The following is a 20,630-nucleotide window of genomic DNA, read 5'->3' as shown; positions in this document are numbered from 1 at the left end:
ACAAACTAACAATGGAGACTAAAAAATTCAAGCTATAAGTATGTGGACATCACGTGAACCAATGAACCCAGGGATTGTTGGTAAATTCCGCAACATAAAAATAATAGTTAACAAATAATATATTATCTATACAGTGTAGATAATAAATAACAATTAATAATTATTCTGTAAATGTTAATTATTTAAATGATAAATTGTTGTTGAAAAAGAAAAAAAAGAAAAAGTATAGCTTCCCCTTAAAGATTTTCGTGACTTTCCTTGCTTCCAAATATATTTTAAACCTTGAGAAAAAAAAACTACCTGTTTGTGTTAATATTATATACACTTATGATTATTGTTAGTGATAAAAAATTAAATAAATATGTTATTATGAATAAAATAAAAAAAAAAAAAACAGATAATGATATAATTAGTTGAGAAGGTATAGTTGTATAAGGTATTGTATAAAAACAATTATATTTGAATAGTAAATTTATTTTTACAGTTTACAATATTTATTTAAATTTTAAGATAAAATTTTTGTAACATTATTTGTCACAGTATCAATTGGAGCATCATCAATAAACAATAAATTTTAAGAATATAATTCTGATAATCAAATTGTAATTTGTAATTTTATCTGATGGTATTATTTTTATTTACTACCATTTGTCAACAGAATACTTATAATATAACACTAAAAGTATAATAATTACAAGGATACATTTATCTTTCCTATATTATATACTGTGAATTTATTTAATATTAGCTTTTTACTTTTTACTTGAATATTTTTACTTTTAGATATTTATTTGAACATGGATAATTAATCATTAAAACATAAAACATATACCTGCACATTTCCAACATGGACTACAACGAAAAAAGGATGTACATTCAGTTGCCGTTGAGGTATTGGCCTCACTAGACCAGCACCACCAGCGGAATTTACCTGCACATTCTGTCCAGCATTTCCCTTCTTCTAAATCACATCCATAATCTTCGGCACAATGGTTGCTCAAACTTCTGATAGCATCGTCATATACTGAATTTACACAAATCAGTATACTCAAAACTATCAACACCAATATTATTATGTTATTCATCTGAAATTAATTATTCAAAAAAAATTGAGAATATAATAAAATGATTGAATAGTTTAAAAAAAAGTAAAATATTATATTATACTTACTTTAATTAAGTTTGATATTTTTTTTATTTTTCACAAGTTGATTCTGAAAATTGATTATGTAGTGAAAATGAGTGTTTTTCACCTCATTATATACTCGAAGAACATTAGCAATTATAAATAATTATATATTTTAAAAATTACGAATAAAAATAAAGTGCATTTTAATTATGATAAAAAAAAATAATGAAAATAATTATTGTAAATAAGCTGATAAAATTTTCCATTGCATCGACACAAATATAACAAAAGAAATTTTAAAAATTTTACCTGTTATTATTTTTATTATAAATATATATATAGGCCATTTTATATGAAATCAGTTGAAACTGATTGCAAATACAATTTTTTGTATACTGCCAATTTTTGGTAATCAAAAAAAAAAAAAAACCTTAAACTATTATTGATTGCGGTATTGCAATTTTGTCATGTTCCTATAAGTGATTAAAACATCATCATCATCATCATTTAATATAGTTTATTTGACTTATTATTTTTATCAAACAAAAATGAAAAAGAAAAAAAAAATATTTTAGACTATTGATAAAAATAATTATTGTAAATAAGCTAACGTTATTAAAATATTGAAGAATATTAATCATCTGTCGATGGTTTTTTTTTGTTATTATTATCATTTTGATAATTGTCATTAATTTCAAGTTAATTTTTGTTCTTATGCCACGATGTAATTTTTGACGATTCAAGTTCATAATCAAGTATAATGACTGCAGGTATAATAGTATATAATCAAATAATATCTGATGATTCGCCAGAGAAAACTCGGATGTCCTTAGTATGTTACCCTATTTCAACAAAACCGATGATTTTTAATTTTTTATAATGTTCATTGTTCATTAATTTAAAAAAAAAAAAAAGAATGAATAAATTGACGAAAAATATTTTTAATTTATTTATTTACACATAAATCACACATAATTCACACGTAATTTTTAGTCTAATAACATCAAGATTGAATGTTTATTGAAAAAGTTGTGCTACCTTAATATGTCAATTTAAAAAAAAAATATAAAAAAAAATTTTCTTTCAAATTTATTTCTTCACACATAAAAAACACATAATTCGCACAAAATTTTAAGCCTAATTGCATTAAGATCCGATAGAGTAAGTGAGAGAAAAACAATGACCAATCAAATTTCCGGAAGACCGATGATGTTTGTTCTTTTAATATAAAGGATTCAAATATTTTTAAAAAAATTAAAAGAAAAAAACTTAATAATCGAACAATATTTCATAAGATCCTAAACATTTAATTTGATAATATATGATTCACCTTTTTTTTTTTTGTCCATTTCTATTAAACAATGCAATCTATTGTCCAACTTGTTGATCACTATCGAGTAATAAACTCGATACAAATGCAACAATATCATTATCAATTTTATTATTATTATCATTACCAATACGTTTAAGACATATAGTGTCATTGCTGATGTTGGCATTCTACATAATTCAACACATTTAATACTTATTGATAATGATTGAATTGGATTCATTTGACAAAGCATTATTAATGTTTGTCTACGTATTTTACCAATTGATGATTCTTCTTGACATTTACCATTATTTATTAAATGTGTACATACTTCAGTAACATGTAATAGCGTCTCTACTGTATCTTTTATTGATAATAATACTGGTAACTCAGCCACAATGCAATATACATATTATACAAAATGAAATTCATTTCTTTCATACACTTATCGATTGATATTTTCGATACTAAAGCCATATAAAAACGCAGTCGGTAACTAAATCCATTAGTTAGTTAAGTAGAGTTTAAACCTTAGTTAACTGTAATATTGGACGAAAAAACCGGCCTTTAACTAGTAGTTAAATTTTTTTTTTTGAATACTAGTTAACTGTAACTACAGACTACAAAATCAGTCCTAATAAAATGTTTGAATTTTGTTGAAGATGCAGGTGAATGATATCAACAAAGACATAACAATACAGATTACTGAATAATACGTTGTCACGTTGGCGGCAGGTGTGACTTGACACTTCGACACTCATTTTTTTATTTAATTAAAATTTTCATTCTTCTAATTATCGAAAAAATTATATTCTCAAACTTCATTCAGATGGTTTAGATATCGCTGTGAAATCCTGTTTTTTTTTTAGTTTGATTGAATCAAATTGATTCCTCGAATTTAGTATACTTGCACTAGGGCACACCTTACTGTGAGTCCTCGAATCTGTGACTAGATTTCTGTAGGTATGTTACTGACTCGGTAACAACTTGTACATTTTACTATGCGACGCATAACTTTGAGAGTTTGAACATTAATATATTCAATATATTGTTGGAATATTTTATATTATTTTAATGAAAATTCCTACTTTATTATAAAATATAATACATAAATTGCATGAAACTATTACAGACATATACACAAGTACTATTAATTGAATATATTCAAAAACAATTATGTTGGATAATAAATTTATTTTTACAGTTTGCATTATTTTTTTAAATTTCAATATAATATTTTTGGAAGATTACTTGCCACAGTATCAATTAAAACATCATCAATAAACAATTTACTCATTAATTAAACAATAAATTTTATAAATATCCTGATAAATGAATTATAATTTTAACTGATTGTATTATTCTTATTTACTACCCTTTTTCCGCAGATTATTTATATGATATACAACTTTTAAAGTATAATATAATAATAAAGAGACTTTTGCCTTTTCCAATCATATATTTTTCGATATCGCATATTACCATTGATATTTATTTGAATATTGATAATTATTCATTAAAACCAAAAACATATACCTGCACATTTCCAACATGCACGACAATCAAGATCATCGACACATGCAGTTGCGTTTGGTCCTTTGTCTTTTCTAGAATAGCACCACATGTGAAGAGCATCTGCACATTCTGTCCAACATTTTCCTTCGTCCAAGTCACATCCAAATTCAACGGGACATTTTCTGCGGCTAGGGATCTGGCCCCAAGCCTGTGCCACGCTTAAATATCTTTTAACAAGTCTATTTGAAGTTTCATTGTAATTTTTTGGTAATGAATTTACACAAAAAAGTAAACTTGAACCAAAAATGATTATTATTACCAATGGCAAGATTACGATATCCGAGACACCCCTTTTTTTTGTTGGTTTCTTATAGGAAATTTTCTCAGGATTACGGGAAAAATACGGAAAAAATTCCTACGAATGCGCAAAGTGGTTAAAAATCGAGTTGAAATATCAAAAAACGGCTATTTATCGGTTATATATCGTATAGTTATTAAAATAATAATTATTTCTAGAATCTAGTAACGGCGTTTGATAGAACTCGTCAAGTTGAAGAAAAAAGTCTAAATACAAATTTCGATATCTCGAAAAGATTTCGAGCCGCGATAATTTAAAAAATTCGATATATCGGGTTTTTTTAATTTTTTTAAAATTTCAATAATGGAATTCGATAGAACTCGTCGAGGAAAAAAAAAGCCCATATGAAAATTTCGATATCTCGAATAGTTTTTGGATTATTGACTAAGTAAAATGTTTTGGCTTGTAAAAATATGTAGGTATTGTTTGTTAATCTATAATTAAGACTAAGGAAAGGTGTAGCTAAGTAAAAAATATAGCTAAGTAAAATATTTAGCTAAGGAAAAGGTGTAGCTAAGTAAAAAATATAGCTAAGTAAAAAATATAGCTAAATAAAAAATATAGCTGAGTAAAAAATATAGCTAAGTAAAATTATGTAGATATTGTGTGTTTGGCTATAATTGTGACTGAGTAAAGAATATAGCTAAGGAAAAGATGTAGCTAAGGAAAAGATGTAGCTAAGGAAAAAATGTAGCTAAGGAAAAGATGTAGCTAAGGAAAAGATGTAGCTAAGGAAAAGATGTAGCTAAGGAAAAGATGTGGCTGAGGAAAAGATATAGCTAAGTAAAATATTTAGCTAAGTAAAATATTTTAGCTACGTAAACATTTACAAGTAAAAATATAGCTACGTAAAATTATGTAGATATTGTGTGTTTGGCTATAATTGTGACTAAATAAAAAATATAGCTAAGTAAAATATTTAGCTAAGTAAAAAATATAGCGTGTCTTCAAATTTTCATTATTTTTTAAAAAAAAACACATATTCGTGCTTAACAATAGGTGACAATCAGTAATTAAAAGTTTTTTTTATCTTTAAAATTTTTTTATTTAAAAATATCGCTGGCTCGAAAACTATTCGAGATATCGAAGTTTTTATATAGGCTTTTTTTTCTCCTCGACGAGTTCTATCGAATTCCATTATTAAAATTTAAAAAAATCAAGAAAATCGATATATCGAAATTTTTAAATGATCGGGGCTTGAAAACTTTTCGAGATATCGAAATTTTTATTCGGACTTTTTTCTTCAACTCGACGAGTTTTATCAAATGCCGTTACTAGATTCTAGAAATAATTATTATTTTACACAGTATATTTACATAATCGATAAATAGCCGTATTTTTAATATTAAACTCAATTTTTAACCACTTTGCGCATTCGTAGGAATTTTTTCCGTATTTTTCCCGTAATCCTGAGAAAATTTCCTATAAGAAACCAACAAAAAAAAGGGGTGTCTCGGATATCGTAATATCCCCATAATGTTCTTCGAGTACATAATGAATTGAAAAATAATTGATGAAAATAATTATTGTAAATAAGCTGATTAAATTTTTCTATTGCATCAGCACAAATAAAATATTTTTTTGTAAAATTTTTTTTTTTTCTTAAATATTATCTGTTATTATTTCTATTATTAATATACATATATGCGATATCTTTTAGATATTAGAAAGCAATAATTATCATCTAGGTCTATTCTGTGAATCTCTCGAATACATATATGCTTTTTTGTTGTCTTTGGGACAAATAATTAGGTCTATTTTTCAATAAAATAATTGTGCTGGTTTTTTTGGCAGCCAAGTTTTTTTTATATTTAAAATACATTGAAAAAAAATAACCTAGGTCGGCTGCCATTTATAACGGGTTTTAAAATTCATGTTTTTTTCAATTTTCAAAAATTAATATCTCAGCCGGATGGTAATTGATAAGGCAGCCATTTTTAAATTAAGTTAATACAATAAAATTAAAAGTATCGATAGAAAAATTTAATGAGCCTATTTACAATAATTATTTTTATTTTTTTTTTTTATCATAATCAAAATGCACTCTATTTTTATTCGTAATTTTGAAATTTAATTATTTACAATTGCCAATATTCTTGGAGTATATAATTATTGATTGAATAATTTTCATTTTCACTATATAATCAATTTTCACGAATTCACGATCAACTCATAAAATATAAAATAATATCCAATATAAATAAAGTCAGAATATAAAACGCATATAAAATTAAAATAATATCGTCGCATTAAAGGATAAAGGGCGTAAGTGCCAAAAACGTCAATTTTAAAGGAAGAAGGGCGTAAGTGCAAATTTATTAATTTTTGGGTTTTTCATCTAATTTTAAGGCTTTAAAAAAAAAAAAGGAAAAACGGCGTAACAACCTTTTATAAAGGATGAAAGGCGTATGTCCAGGGACTTACGCCTTTTTTCCATTATCAAAATCATTTTTGATAGAAGATGAAGGGCGTATGACCAAGGATTTACGCCTTTTTTCCGTTATCAAAATAATTTTTGATAAAAGATGAAGGGCGTATTTCCAATTTTATCAAGAGACTCGGTAGAGTCTCGCATCAATTTTTAAAAAGCGAGACTCTTTATCAAGAGACTCGGTAGAGTCTCGCCTCAATTTTTAAAAAGCGAGACTATTTACCGGGTATAAGTATTTTAAGTCAGTGGTCCGTGACGTCGTCGTTTTTAATTTATCAAATGTCGTTCTAATTATTTGTTAAAAAAAAAAAATAAAAACAGTTTCATTATATATATCGATGCCTCTCTTTCCAATGAGCCTACTCTCGATTTTTTCCAACAAATAATAAAAAAGATATAAGAGTCAGTAAAAGCCAGGTATTAAATCTTACTAAAAAATAAATTTTCAAGCTGAAATGTCTAATTTCTTCGGATACGTTGCGCATACCCCGCGCCTATCCCTACTCCTGAATTTTTTTTTACATGCATATATGTGTGTGTATGCAGCCGCATGTATTAGTTATTTATCATTGATGGTATAGCAGAATTTGTTTCTTTTTCCTTTTATATTTAAAGCGTACATATATAGTATACATACACGTTTAAATTTTTATATTCCAGAAAATTAGTATTCGATTATTATTTATTATGGTATTCACGGTCAATTTAAAGTAGACGAATTACAAATATAATTTATTATTAATTTAAACAAAATAAGTGAAATAAAAACAAAACATAAATTTACAATTAATGTCGCTAAAAAGCCTCAATTTTAAATACCTGTTTTATCATACCTTTAATCAAAAGACGTGAAATATCCAAAAAAATGTCAAAATTTTGAAGTATAAAGTTGAATAATTTGCTGGATAAAAAAAAACTAAAAAAAAAATTAGGCGCTTTTTCGATACATGGTATAATAATAATATAATAATAAAAACTGCAGCGCCTAATTTTTTTTTTAGTTTTTTTTTATCCAGCAAAATATTCAACTTTATACTTCAAAATTTTGACATTTTTTTGGATATTTCACGTCTTTTGATTATTAAAGGTATGATAAATAGACAGGTATTTAAAAATTGAGGCTTTTTAGCGACATTAATTGTAAATTTATGTTTTGTTTTTATTTTCAATTTATTCAAAGGTAGTGTTTTTATAAATTATTGATTATTTATTCATAATTATCAATAAATAAATGATCAGTCTAAGTACACTGCCTTTGAATAAATTGAAAATAAAATTGAAAATACGCCCTTCATCTTTTATCAAAAATTATTTTGATAACGGAAAAAAGGCGTAAGTCCCTGGACATACGCCCTTTATCCTTTATAAAAGGTTGTTATGCCCTTTTTCCTTTTTTTTTTTTAAAGCCTTAAAATTAGATGAAAAACCCAAAAATTAATAAATTTGCACTTACGCCCTTTTTCCTTTAATAAAAAAAAAATTTTCAAAAATGGCACTTACGCCCTTCATCCTTTAATGCGACGATATATTAATATAATTTTTGTTTTTTTTTTATTTAAAATTATTGAATCATTTTATTATATTTTAAATTTTTAAAATTTATAATGAAACTTCAAAAATTAAATTAAATTAAAATAAAAAAAAAAAAAAGCGAATTATCTAAATGTTTTTAAAAAAAATTTAACGGTTTTTTAATTATGTTGAAAATTAAAAATATGTGATATTACAAAGAAAAATACAATAGTTATTTATTAAAACAAATCAGAAAAAAAAATGAATATAAAAAATAAATTTTTAATTTTTAAATTCTTTTAATCAGCTTATAGTTATACAAATTACGTGAAACTGTACAATTATGTTGGAACAATAAATTTATTTTTACAGTTTACATTATTTTTTTTTATTTTAAAATAACATCATTAATAAACAATTTAAATATTAATTAAACAAAAATACATAGAATCCAAATTTATCAGACAATCAAATTTAATAACAATATTTTTTTAATTATGCATATATTTCAATGAGCATGATTTTTTGATTTTTTATCTCAAACATACAAACAGTATACAGGATAACAAAACAAGTTTGAAATATAAATAAAAACATTAAAATAAATGGGGCCGAAAAACAAAATATTAAGTATATAATAAGTTATTGCCATTGAACCATTAAAACCAAAAACATGAACTGGCACATTTGAAACATGAACTGCAGGTTACATCCGTTACACATGGTAATGGGATTCCACTATTGTTTTTGCCCCAGGCTCTAGTCCAGCACCACATTTTTAAAAAACCTGCACATCGTGCCCAACATTTTCCTTCCTTACATCCATAGATACCGGAACATCTTTTGACACGTTTATGTGAAGTTTCATTATAATTTTTTGGTAATGAATTTACACAAAAAAGTATACTCGAACCAAAAACTATCATTATTACCAATATTGATATGTTCTTCATCTGAAATTAATTATTTAAAAAAACTTTAAAGTACAATGAGATGTTTTAATACTGTCAAATTAAAAAAATTAAAATTTGTTTGAATAATGCATTCAATTTTATACGCATTTATAGATTGTATACTTACTTTATTCAAGTTGAATATTCTTTTATTCTTCACAAGTCGATTCTGAAAATTGTTTATAGTGAAAATGGGAATTTTTCAATACCTTATATATATACTCGAAAAACATTAGCAATTATGAATAGAATGCTTTCTAATTATGATAAGGAAAAATTAATGAAAACAATTGGAAATTTTTAAAATTCAATTATTCATAATTGCTAATAATGTTCTTCGAGTACATAATGAATTGAAAAATAATTGATGAAAATAATTATTGTAAATAAGCTGATTAAATTTTTCTATTGCATCGGCACAAATAAAATGAGATATATTTTTTTGTAAATTTTTTTTTTTTTTTTTAAATATTATCTGTTATTATTTCTATTATTAATATACATATATGCGATATCTTTTAGATATCAGAAAGCAATAATTATCATTTAGGTCTATTCTGTGAATCTCTCGAATACATATATGCTTTTTTGTTGTCTTTGGGACAAATAATTAGGTCTATTTTTTAATAAAATAATTGTGCTGGTTTTTTTGGCAGCCAAGTTTTTTTTATATTTAAAATACATTGAAAAAAAATAACCTAGCTCGGCTGCCATTTATAACGTGTTTTAAAATTCATGTTTTTTTCAATTTTCAAAAATTAATATCTCGGCCGGATGGTAATTGATAAGGCAGCCATTTTTAAATTAAGTTAATACAATCAAATTAAAAGTACTTGATAAAAAATTATGTGCGGAAGAGCTGTTCAAATTATCAAATTTTTACCTGGCTTACCATTGAACGTATTTTTATAATATATATGGTTCTGTTCAGGTTTTTTGCAACCTATACTCACCGTCTATAATAATTGTTTTTCAAAAATGATATTATAGTTTTTGCATTTAATAGTTGTTCCAGTCAACACAAAATAACATTAAAATTTAAAATGATGCATCAAATGATAAATCTCCAATATGAAAAAGATTATTTGCTTTTTTTTTTTTTTTTTTAAATGAAGGTACTTTGATTGTTTAATACGTAAAACTATAAAAAATTCTGATACTATAAATTAAAATTAGACATAAAATATAAAAGTAAGAAAAAAGAAATAAAAAAATTAATCTTGAGTATTAATCTTCAACAAAATTATTAGCTTCTTCACGTGTTACAAGACAGTTTTCTGCATCTGATGTTAGAAATAATAAATCCCTAAAAAATCGTAGACCAATTGACAGAGGAAGAATTTATGATGATAGTGATAAAGAATTTGATTCTGAACTTGATGATTTTATTGATAATGAAGATGATAATATGGAAAGTACATATGCACAACAATTAAATGAAGAAGTTGTATCAACAAAAAATTATTTATTATACCTATATATAGTTTTGAATATTAATTATAATTATAATTTTTTTTTTTTATTGAGGAATAATGGAAGATCTTGAAGATATTCAAAAAAAAAAAAAGAAGAAAAAAAGTGAATCAGGTATAGAAAAGTAAAAAAAATTTTTCATAGATAGAAATAATTATACATGTATTTATTTATTTCTTTTCTTAAATGCTTTTTTTAATATAAATATTTTCTTGTTGAGAAAAAAAATTTATACAGTTTAATTATAATCTATTTTTTATCAATCAATATATTATAAAGATTCTTATGGTAAAATCTTTATTAAAATATAAAGAGAAAAAATTTTTTTTTTGACACTCTGTTTGTAAAAGACGCCATTATGCACTATATTGGCGCAAAATGGCGTCCATATTACAAACCCCGTGTCCAAAAATATTGTATATAACTCGTACGTGAAGAAGGTGATCCTCCACGACTTTGAAAGTGTCATATTCGTCACCAGGTCGTCTTCGGCTCGTTCTCAACTCCTGGTGACTCGTATATTGATACCTTCAAAATCGTGCAAGAATCACCTACTTCACGTACTAGTTATGTATAATCGAGGGGGAAGTCACTTGTGTAATATGGTGTACATCGGGAGAAGAATCTTCAATAATCTCTTGTATAATCTTACAGAAATGATTACGGAAAAATCGTGTAATCGATGTAATCTGAAGTACTTTTGTAATCTTTTATAATCATCAATAATCTTTAAAAATTTCATGCATGATTACATGTAATCACCAGTAATCTTCGTCGTATATCTGTAATCTGCGAAAATTTCTTGTAATTTTGATATGATAACAGAAAATCTCAGTAATCTTCCCATCTCTGTTTTCAGATCGCGCATGCGCGTGTATACATACACATGTATAGTATACTTTTTTTTTTTTCTTTATTCGTTTTTCATTATTTTTTTTTCCTTCTTTGAATTTTAAGTGTAAAATAAAATAGTATAAAAGATTACAAAAAATCTTTATGATTACCAAAAAAAAAAAAATAATCTTGTGTAATCATTAGGAATATTGTATCAATGTATATCAATATTGTGTTGTCGTAAGTAATCTTGCGTAACCTTTAATAATCTCGTGTAATCTATTTGAAATCTTTGAATTTTAAGTGTAATCATAAAAGATTACTGAGATACTTTGTAATTACAAAAAAAGTAATCTTGTGTAATCATTATAGAAAGATTACATGATTACCGATAATCTGTAATCTGGTGTACACTAAATTTTAGCGTGACTTCCCCTCGTGTATAATGTACAATTTTTTTTAACAATTGTGCATGTTCATTAGGATTTAAGAAGCATTAACACACACTGTCGTTGATTCGTTATTTTTTTATGTTATATTGTGAATAAAAGAAATGTCAAACAAAAAAAAAAAAAACAACAACTATTTCAATTGTACAAATAATTTCAACGCATGAAAAAACAAAGACGTTTCAAACTTTTTCTAATAAATCTATATTACACAAACATACATAGGGGAAAGCGCGGCAAAATGGAACACTTAAGGAAAAAATTCAAATCGATGTATGACAATAGTATTTTCCGATTAGTTTTTCTCACTTATTAATAAAAAAAACATAAATAATTTTTAAAAATTAAAAAAGAAAATTATTATTATAAATTTATTTATTGTTGTTTAATAAAATGTGATATTAATCACAAAAATTAATTTTTTTTTATTTCTCTTCATGTATAATTACGAACAATTGCTTTTAAATTTATTTATCACCATTTTTCTCGACGAACAAAAAAAAACATATAAAAAATAATTTTCTTTGTTGTTCAAAAAATTTTCAAAAAAATTTTTTTTTTATTGCATCTATTTTCTTCCGGCTTTTTTAATCGAAGAGTGACGAAAAAATGAAAAAAAATATGAGTCAAAATATTTTTTTGGGTGTTCCATTTTGCCCCGCTTTCCCCTATACTAAAAATATTATAATATTTATAATACGAGTGCATACAATCATGACATCTTTAATTACTTCACTCAAATCACTTAATAACCACGTATAATTTTTTTTATTTTGTCCGAGTCGATTATGTTTAAACACGCATTTATTATACAGCCTGTCTCGTAAGTCGCGCATGGTAGGTATACTACAGATTGTACGTGAAATTTTCAATAGTAAATGTCTTTAAATTTTTAGAGTGACTATAAGCACTGAAACCCACTCTATAAATTTTGGGTTTACGACGCTTTGTGCCTGAGTTGCCTGAGTTATTAAAGTTTTAAGTTGACCAATCAGAATCGAGCGTCGATAATTATTATCATTATGGTGTCTGAATCCACGTGTGTGTATACGCGCCATGGATTAAATTGTTTTTGTTTTTTTAATTAATTCAAAATTCGAACGCAAGATGAAGCTAAACCATAAATTCGCTGGATGAATGCGCAGCTGCAAACTTACGCACACAGCACTTACACTAATCATGACAAAATAATCATTTTTAATTTGAAATCACATTTATATTTTTGATCAAATTATGTGATTTATTTATTGATCACATTTTAATTTCAAAACACTTTTATATTTTTTTTGATCACATTATGTGATTATTCTATCAATCTGATCATAAATAAATCACATAATGTGATCAAAAATATAAATGTGATTTTAAATTAGAAATGATTATTTTGTTATGATTAGTGTGAGTGCTGTGTGTGTGAGTTTGCAGCTGCGCATTCATCCAGCTAATTTATGGTTTAGTTTCATCATGCGTTCGAATTTTGAATTAATTAAAAAAACAATAATAGTCCGTGGGCCAAGGCCAAAAAACTTGCACAGAACCGCATCGGCTTAATACCTAATATATGTTAGCCCTATACACCTATAACACGTTGCACATACTCCCTACCATATTTTCAGCTTAAGGAATACTGTTCATTAAGCTAGAAATACGAATGAAAACAACGTCAAAAATAGTAGGCAAACTATATTATTTTTTTTTAATGTATTTTAAATATGAGGAAAAAATCCCTACCATTTTAAAAATTTTTAAAGTGGTTAAAAAAATTATTGAAAAACGATGAGCTCCCCACTACTTTATTATTATCGCGCTCCTCTGTAATCCCCACCCATACCGCTTAACTTCCCCCTATTACTCAACAATTTAATATAATTTTTAATAATTTTTTTAACCACTTTAAAAATTTTTAAAATGGTAGGGATTTTTTCCTCATATTTAAAATACATTAAAAAAAAATAATATAGTTCGCCTACTATATTTAACGTTGTTTTCATTCGTGATTTTTACCTGGCTTACTTGTGGACAGGTGACCATTAAAACGGTAGGGAGTATGTGCAACGTGTTATAGGTGTATAGGGCTAACATATATTAGGTATTAAGCCGATGCGGTTCTGTGCAAGTTTTTTGGCCTTGGCCTACCGTCTATAACAATTTAATCCAATTATGGATTGATGCGCGACTTACGAGACAAACTGTATTATTATGAACAAATAAGTATTTAAAAAACTGACTTGTTACGTAGGCGGAAGCCTACTAGTATTGTTTTCACTATATGAATTTAGAAAAATGGTCATATCTTCTGAAATAATATAGATAGGATGTTCGTATTAGAACCAAATTGAAGCCTAGAAGAAATACTACAACCAAGAATAGAAAAAAAAATATTTCCATTGTTAAATAAATTAGTTATCAACAAAATGTTTTGCAAAAATTTTAAAATCAAAATATTAAGAAAACTAAAAACTAATCGTGGATGCGATTTTTTCTATCTATATAATTAAGAGGTAGTTTTTTTTTTGCTATTGTTAGAAATTTGTTAATTAACAAAAAAACAAAATTTGCGTTTTTTTATACCTCGCATAACTTCTTCTCAAATTAACTTATGTACTCCATTTGGTCTCAAATTGTTGGGCTTTCGAATACCGAGAGCCACACTGTCTTGATAAAATACGCTCCGAGCTCGCGTTAATTAGTTATCAACAATTGTTTATAATAATAAGTAGTGTCTGGTATGTTCTAATAAAAAAATAGACATGAAGGATTGCTTTTAACGATTTTTTAGAAGAGAGTGTGGCTCTCAGAAATTTAATCAGGAATTTTTTGGGCTTTACAAATTTTTTTTATGTTTATTTGTTCAAAAGTTATTGAAGGTATAAACAACTAACAATTTAAATTTTAACACTGTTTTTTGACAAAAAAGGGATGAGCGCATGCGTAAAAATTTCTTTGCTGTAGTTATAATTTGCTTGATCGATAAAATAGTTATTTAAATTATCACGTTATTAAAAAAAAAAAAAAAAATTGCCACGGAAAAATTTTTATAAATAAAAGTATTAAACAAAATGATTTAAAAAAAAAAATTTGTTCAGTTAAAAAAAAAGTAAATCGAACGATTTATTTTTTTTGATATTTGTATTGATTTATTTCTTGAACAAATCTAATAGAATCATTGATATCAATACCAACATGAAGTATAACCTCAAATTTGTTTTATCTGTATTTTGATTTGTGTACATAATTTGACAGCGCACGTCAGGGTAAATAAAAAAAAAAAAAAAAAAATTCAATCATATAATTTAAAATTGTAAAAAAAATTAAACTGCACACAGAGAAGGATATGTTAACAGTTAACTTATCCTGTTTAATGTTAACATATGCCATGTTAAAATGGGTGGTGGCTGATAAGTTCACATCAAAGATATATATATTAACATTAAACATACGTATCTTAATAGTTAATATGCGTATGTTAACTATTAAGATATCTGTAATTGACACAATTTGAAGGTTAGGCTGATAGTTGAAGACATTTACGTATGTAAATATAAAAATTGAATGTAAAATTAAGAATGAATTTACAAAAAAACTAAATTTAAATAAATTTATGACCACACGAGTACATATTATATTATATTACAATTAGAATCGTATCACAATATAATGTCAAAAAAGATGACAAGAAGTAGACTGGCGTATCAAAATATTTGGTTGCGTAAAGATACGTATGTTAACTATAAACATACGTATGTTAACAGTTAAGATATCTATGTTTATTGTTAATATATATATCTTAACATTAAACTTTTGTATGTTTAATGTAAACATATTGGTATGTTAACTGTTAACTTATCCTTCTCTGAGTGTGTAATGAATTTGGAATAATCGAGATAAACCACACGGGCTTTCGCCGGAGTTTTGAAAATTTTCAATTTTCAATAGAACGAATTCGTTACTAAAAATTTTTTTAATTATTAAATTTACATGAAAAACCACAATATATTGATTTAAATTTTACAACGTCAAAATTATTCGTTGTATTGGAAAAGTAATGCAGAAAGAGATCTTGTTGGTATTAATCGTTTACCTGTTCGACGTGGTGTGTCAATTTCTAAATATTCACGTCCGTTATATATTATTTTTTTGTTCATACCGACACTTTGACGAGTTGGTGATGGATTACTAGTACTTGGTTGATCATCAAAATAATTATTAACTCGACATACAAGTGGTAGAATTTGTGTAGGATTTTTTGGCAATACTCGTTTTCTATTATGACGATTTTTATAAATTTTTAAAAGACGGAATCCAATTATTTCAAATATAAATGTTATTGTTGCTAATGTTAAACCACCGGCTAATATTTTGAATGGTAATGATAAATCATTCATATTAAATGTTCTTTTATCTTCATCTAATTGTAATGGACAGTAAGGTACTAATGGTAATTTTCTTCGTTCAACATGTTTAATTATACCAAATTCCACAAGATTTCGTAATCTGAAAAAATTTATAAAAAAAAAAAAAAATAAACATCATGTAGCAAGTTTCGGTATAAAAAGCCATAAGATATTTGAAATTGAAATAAATAATTATAAAAATAATATACAAGCATAAACATAATGATGATGATTTCGACTATTTGAAATTTGTCGTAAAATAATTATGACAAGAGCCATTATTTCCATTTAAAAATTAATTAATTTTTTTTTTTTGCAAATTTACTATTGTTCATATTTTTTTGATTAATTGAAAATTAATTTATTAAAAAATTAATTAATTCATCATCGTATTGTAATGACTTGCTGTTATTATTATTACAAATTTAATTTTTATCAATATTTTCACCTTTGAAATGTACTTTATCAAATGTTCATTTATTTTATTTATTTAAATCATTCTAATAAATCTATAATTCATTTTTGTAACTTGTTCCTTTTTTACTTACTTTTTATCAAATTTTTCTTGATATAGAGAATCTTTTGGATATGCAAATGCAACTGGCTGTTTATAAATAATTTCAGGCATAATGACAAATTTGCATCGTTCATTTTGAGGCATCTTTGCTCTAGAATTTTTAAGATAATCCTCTTTAATCATTCGCTGAAAATGATTACCATCACCGAGATATATTTTTTCTTCATCATACATTATTTTTAAAATTTTTTCATCTGATGGTTTATCAATGAAATGACCATAATTATTATTGAATGATGTGTTTAAAATTTTCAACTCTTCAATTTCCGACTAGAAAAAAAAGTAAATCATTAATTGTTATTCATCAGAATATAATAAATTATATATAATAATGTATTTAAAAAGGTTTTTTACGGAGGCTAGGAGCCATAGGCTCAGTCGTAGTATTGAACTTGTCAACCGAAAAAAAGAAAAGTTTATAATTTTTGAACTACTGAACTTGAAGGGTTCGTATAAAGCTCAAAAGAAGCACCTTTAAAAAGTCCATAAAAACCATGAATTTTTCGTTTAGTACGTAGTCTCTATGTTAATGATAACTCGAAATATCATGATCCAAAAAAATGAAAAAATGGATTTCGTAATAGCTCGTGTTGTGAACCCGTAGTTTTCAAAGCACAAAGGAAAAAAAAATTGAAATTAAAAAAAAAATACAAAAAATTTTTTGTTCAGAAAATTTGCATCATAGAACAAAGTTCTTGCATAAAGCACCAATGATTTTGGAGGAGCCTAATAAGAAGTCTAAATGTCAATAATATCTCTATATATGACGGTTCGAAAAAAACGCTAAAAATGGTGCTGAAAATATAACTTGAGATAAAGACTTTCTTAGACATTTCCCGCTATTAGCAGACAATGAAATTGAATTATATTGAATAAAGTCATGATAATTCAGTCATCATATTTCAGCAATTAAATTTAAAATAAACATGGCTCTAGCCGGAGTATTGAAAATTTTTAATTTTAAACGATTAACGCGGGCCGCACGTCCCAACAAACGTTACCAGATTTTTTTCTTCAATTTGATTTCAACAGTCGTTGAAAATTATTCATTATTTACCTGCTTCAACGCATAATCAATATAATGTCCACTTGTTGATGACCACATGCGATTGTCTTTCACGATATCAGTAATTGAATGATATGGCAATGTAAATTTTGGTAAGTATATAATCGCACTTAAATTTGCAGTATAAAATGATGCTAATAGTCCTATGAATATCCACCAACTGGCAAATAACACACGGATTGGATCTACAAAATAAAATTTATACAACATTTCATTGTCAATGTACACATTTCCATAATTTAATTTGAAAATATTTTATTTATAATTTTTAAATGACCTGTTTTTGGAGTTCTTGTTGAGCCTTGTTTTAATGTAGCACCATAAGTAAACCATACACATTGTAAAAATGTATAATTATCAGTTTTTGAATGTTTCCATAAGTACGATCTAAGATATTTTAAAATATTATTATTTTATTAATTATTTATTAATATATTTAACAACTTTTAAATACATATGTGGCATCATTAATGATAAAAATTACCTCAAATATATTATGCCAAAAAAAATTGGACCACTAATTATAACAGCAATGACAATTAATATCCAAACTTGTTTTGTAAATGGTGCAAGGAAATTAATTCCAAGTGCTGATTTATCTGGTCTTTTCATCATGGCTTTCAATTCAATTTGTGTTAACATTGGACTGTACGATACATAAGGATGCATACCAGGATTTATTGGTAAAAATGCAACTGCCATGTCGACTTTCTAAATTTAATAATAACAATTAAATATATAAAAAAAAAATTCCTAAATTACTTTTCTTGATGAAAATATTTCTCAAAATTTTATTTGAATATTATTTAGATTTTTTTTTTTTGTATTTTAATTGGTTGAATTGAAATTTAAAAATATATTCAAGTATTTTAGTATTGAGAAAAAAAATATTTTTTCAGATTATTTTTTTCATGCCATTTTTGAAATTGTACAAATAAATATTTTTTAATATCATTTTTATAAATTAATATTTACCTTTTCATGCAACAAACCAATGACACCCTTTTTGTGGTCTCCAAATATTTTTTCATCTGGCATTACAATTTCATATTCAATATTTAATTTTTTACTTATCAAATCAAATATATAAAATGCGTAAGACGTTACATTGCCCATTGTTTTTCCATTTAATTCATAAATCGATGAATACGGTGGCATCTATATTGTAAAAAACAATAAATTTTAATATAATTAAAATAAACAACAATCAATCTTACTTAAAAGCTTGAAAAAATTATCAAAAAAATTCAAAATTATTTAACAAATCTTACATCAAGTGTTGTAATTTTCATAACTTTCGGTAGCAAATTTTCATCTTTGGATTTAAGTTTTTGTGTAGGAGTTGATAAATCAACTACTTTCATATCATTTTCCCCTATAAAATAAAATAATTAATATTATTATAAATAAATTCAAAAAAAAAAAAAAAAAATTTTCACAATAATTAAAAACAAAAAAGTTAAAAACAACACAATAAATCACTATAATTTAATTTTTAATTAATGAAAAATATTTTTTTGCAATAATTACAATCATATCGTTTTTCATCAATGAGAAGCGAACGATTTCGATCACAATTCGTCGTATTAGAAATAATACAAATGCCCATAAGCATTAAATCAAATCCCGTCATCATTTAATTTTATTGACACGACATTAAAAAAAAAAAAAAAATACACAATTCACCAAAACAAAATAATAATAATATCAATAATATTATTTCCAAATTTTAAATTATTATTATAAAAATAAATTTTATTTATCACAACAATAAATGAATCTAATTTAAGAGCAGCCGGTGACCCGATACTATATAAACTTTGACACTTATATTGTATTTTTTTTTCAATGTTTCAATGTTTCATACAACTAAGTCACTTAGCTGTTCTGTGATTATGTATGTTTATTATCCTAGAACTTAACTTTTTTATATTTCACGATAGAAATACTCATCTAGACCGTTAAGCTTCACGCGAGATTATGAGGATGATCCTCGTTGTGTTGAGTACCGGGGTGCAATGTACAACTATCGACTCTACACCTCGCTCTACCCTGTATAAATTATTATTTCATTTTTAATTTTTTTTTATCATTTTGCGTGTTAAAAAGATCATTGAAATTAAAAAAATTTATTATGCATTAAAAAGAAATAATAGTATATATAAAAAAAAAAAAATTTAATCAAATTTTTTTTCAATTTATTTATTTAGAAATATTTTTTCATTTTTAAATTTAATTTCGAATTGATTAGTTTATTTTATCAATTGCATGAATGCAAAATAATAAATTTTTATTATAATTTTTTTTCATGATTAAATTGACCTTTGATCTTGGTATTAATTTCTTTTTTTTTTCAAAACAACTCTTGTTCTACTTTTTATTTGGCTATTTTTTTGCAATTGAAAAAATTACATGACATCTGTGTGCACAATGATTGTTGTTGTTGTTTTTTTTTTTAACATGACAAGGCATGGAATAAAATCGTTACAACAAAATGCAGTCAAATTTTAGCACTATTGATGGAGACAAATTCATACTTGATAGATCGAGTTATTCTCAAGTTGATTCAGTCAAGACACATTATTATTATAAATTACTGGACAACTATATACAATTTTTTTAAATAA

The 20,630-nt window shown here is 25.2% G+C and overlaps 1 protein-coding gene across 1 annotated transcript; it reads right to left on the bottom strand.

Annotated features, from left to right (window-relative positions):
• Positions 1-705: 705 nt before the first annotated feature.
• Positions 706-19,636, bottom strand: LOC122859759 (glutamate receptor ionotropic, kainate 2-like). The gene is made up of 10 exons (XM_044163441.1): positions 19,534-19,636; positions 19,275-19,378; positions 18,979-19,161; positions 18,488-18,714; positions 18,281-18,390; positions 17,995-18,188; positions 16,909-17,063; positions 16,315-16,460; positions 2,587-2,822; positions 706-714 (listed from the first exon to the last, which is right to left on the bottom strand). The coding sequence occupies exons 1-10, from the start codon at positions 19,634-19,636 to the stop codon at positions 706-708; spliced, it is 1,467 nt and encodes a 488-aa protein (XP_044019376.1).
• Between the last annotated feature and the right edge of the window lie 994 nt (positions 19,637-20,630).

This window comes from Aphidius gifuensis, linkage group LG6 (assembly GCF_014905175.1).
Source record: "Aphidius gifuensis isolate YNYX2018 linkage group LG6, ASM1490517v1, whole genome shotgun sequence".
Classification (NCBI taxonomy): domain Eukaryota; kingdom Metazoa; phylum Arthropoda; class Insecta; order Hymenoptera; family Braconidae; genus Aphidius; species Aphidius gifuensis.
Note: the sequence above shows the minus strand (reverse complement) of the source record. Positions and strands in the feature narration are given on the sequence as shown.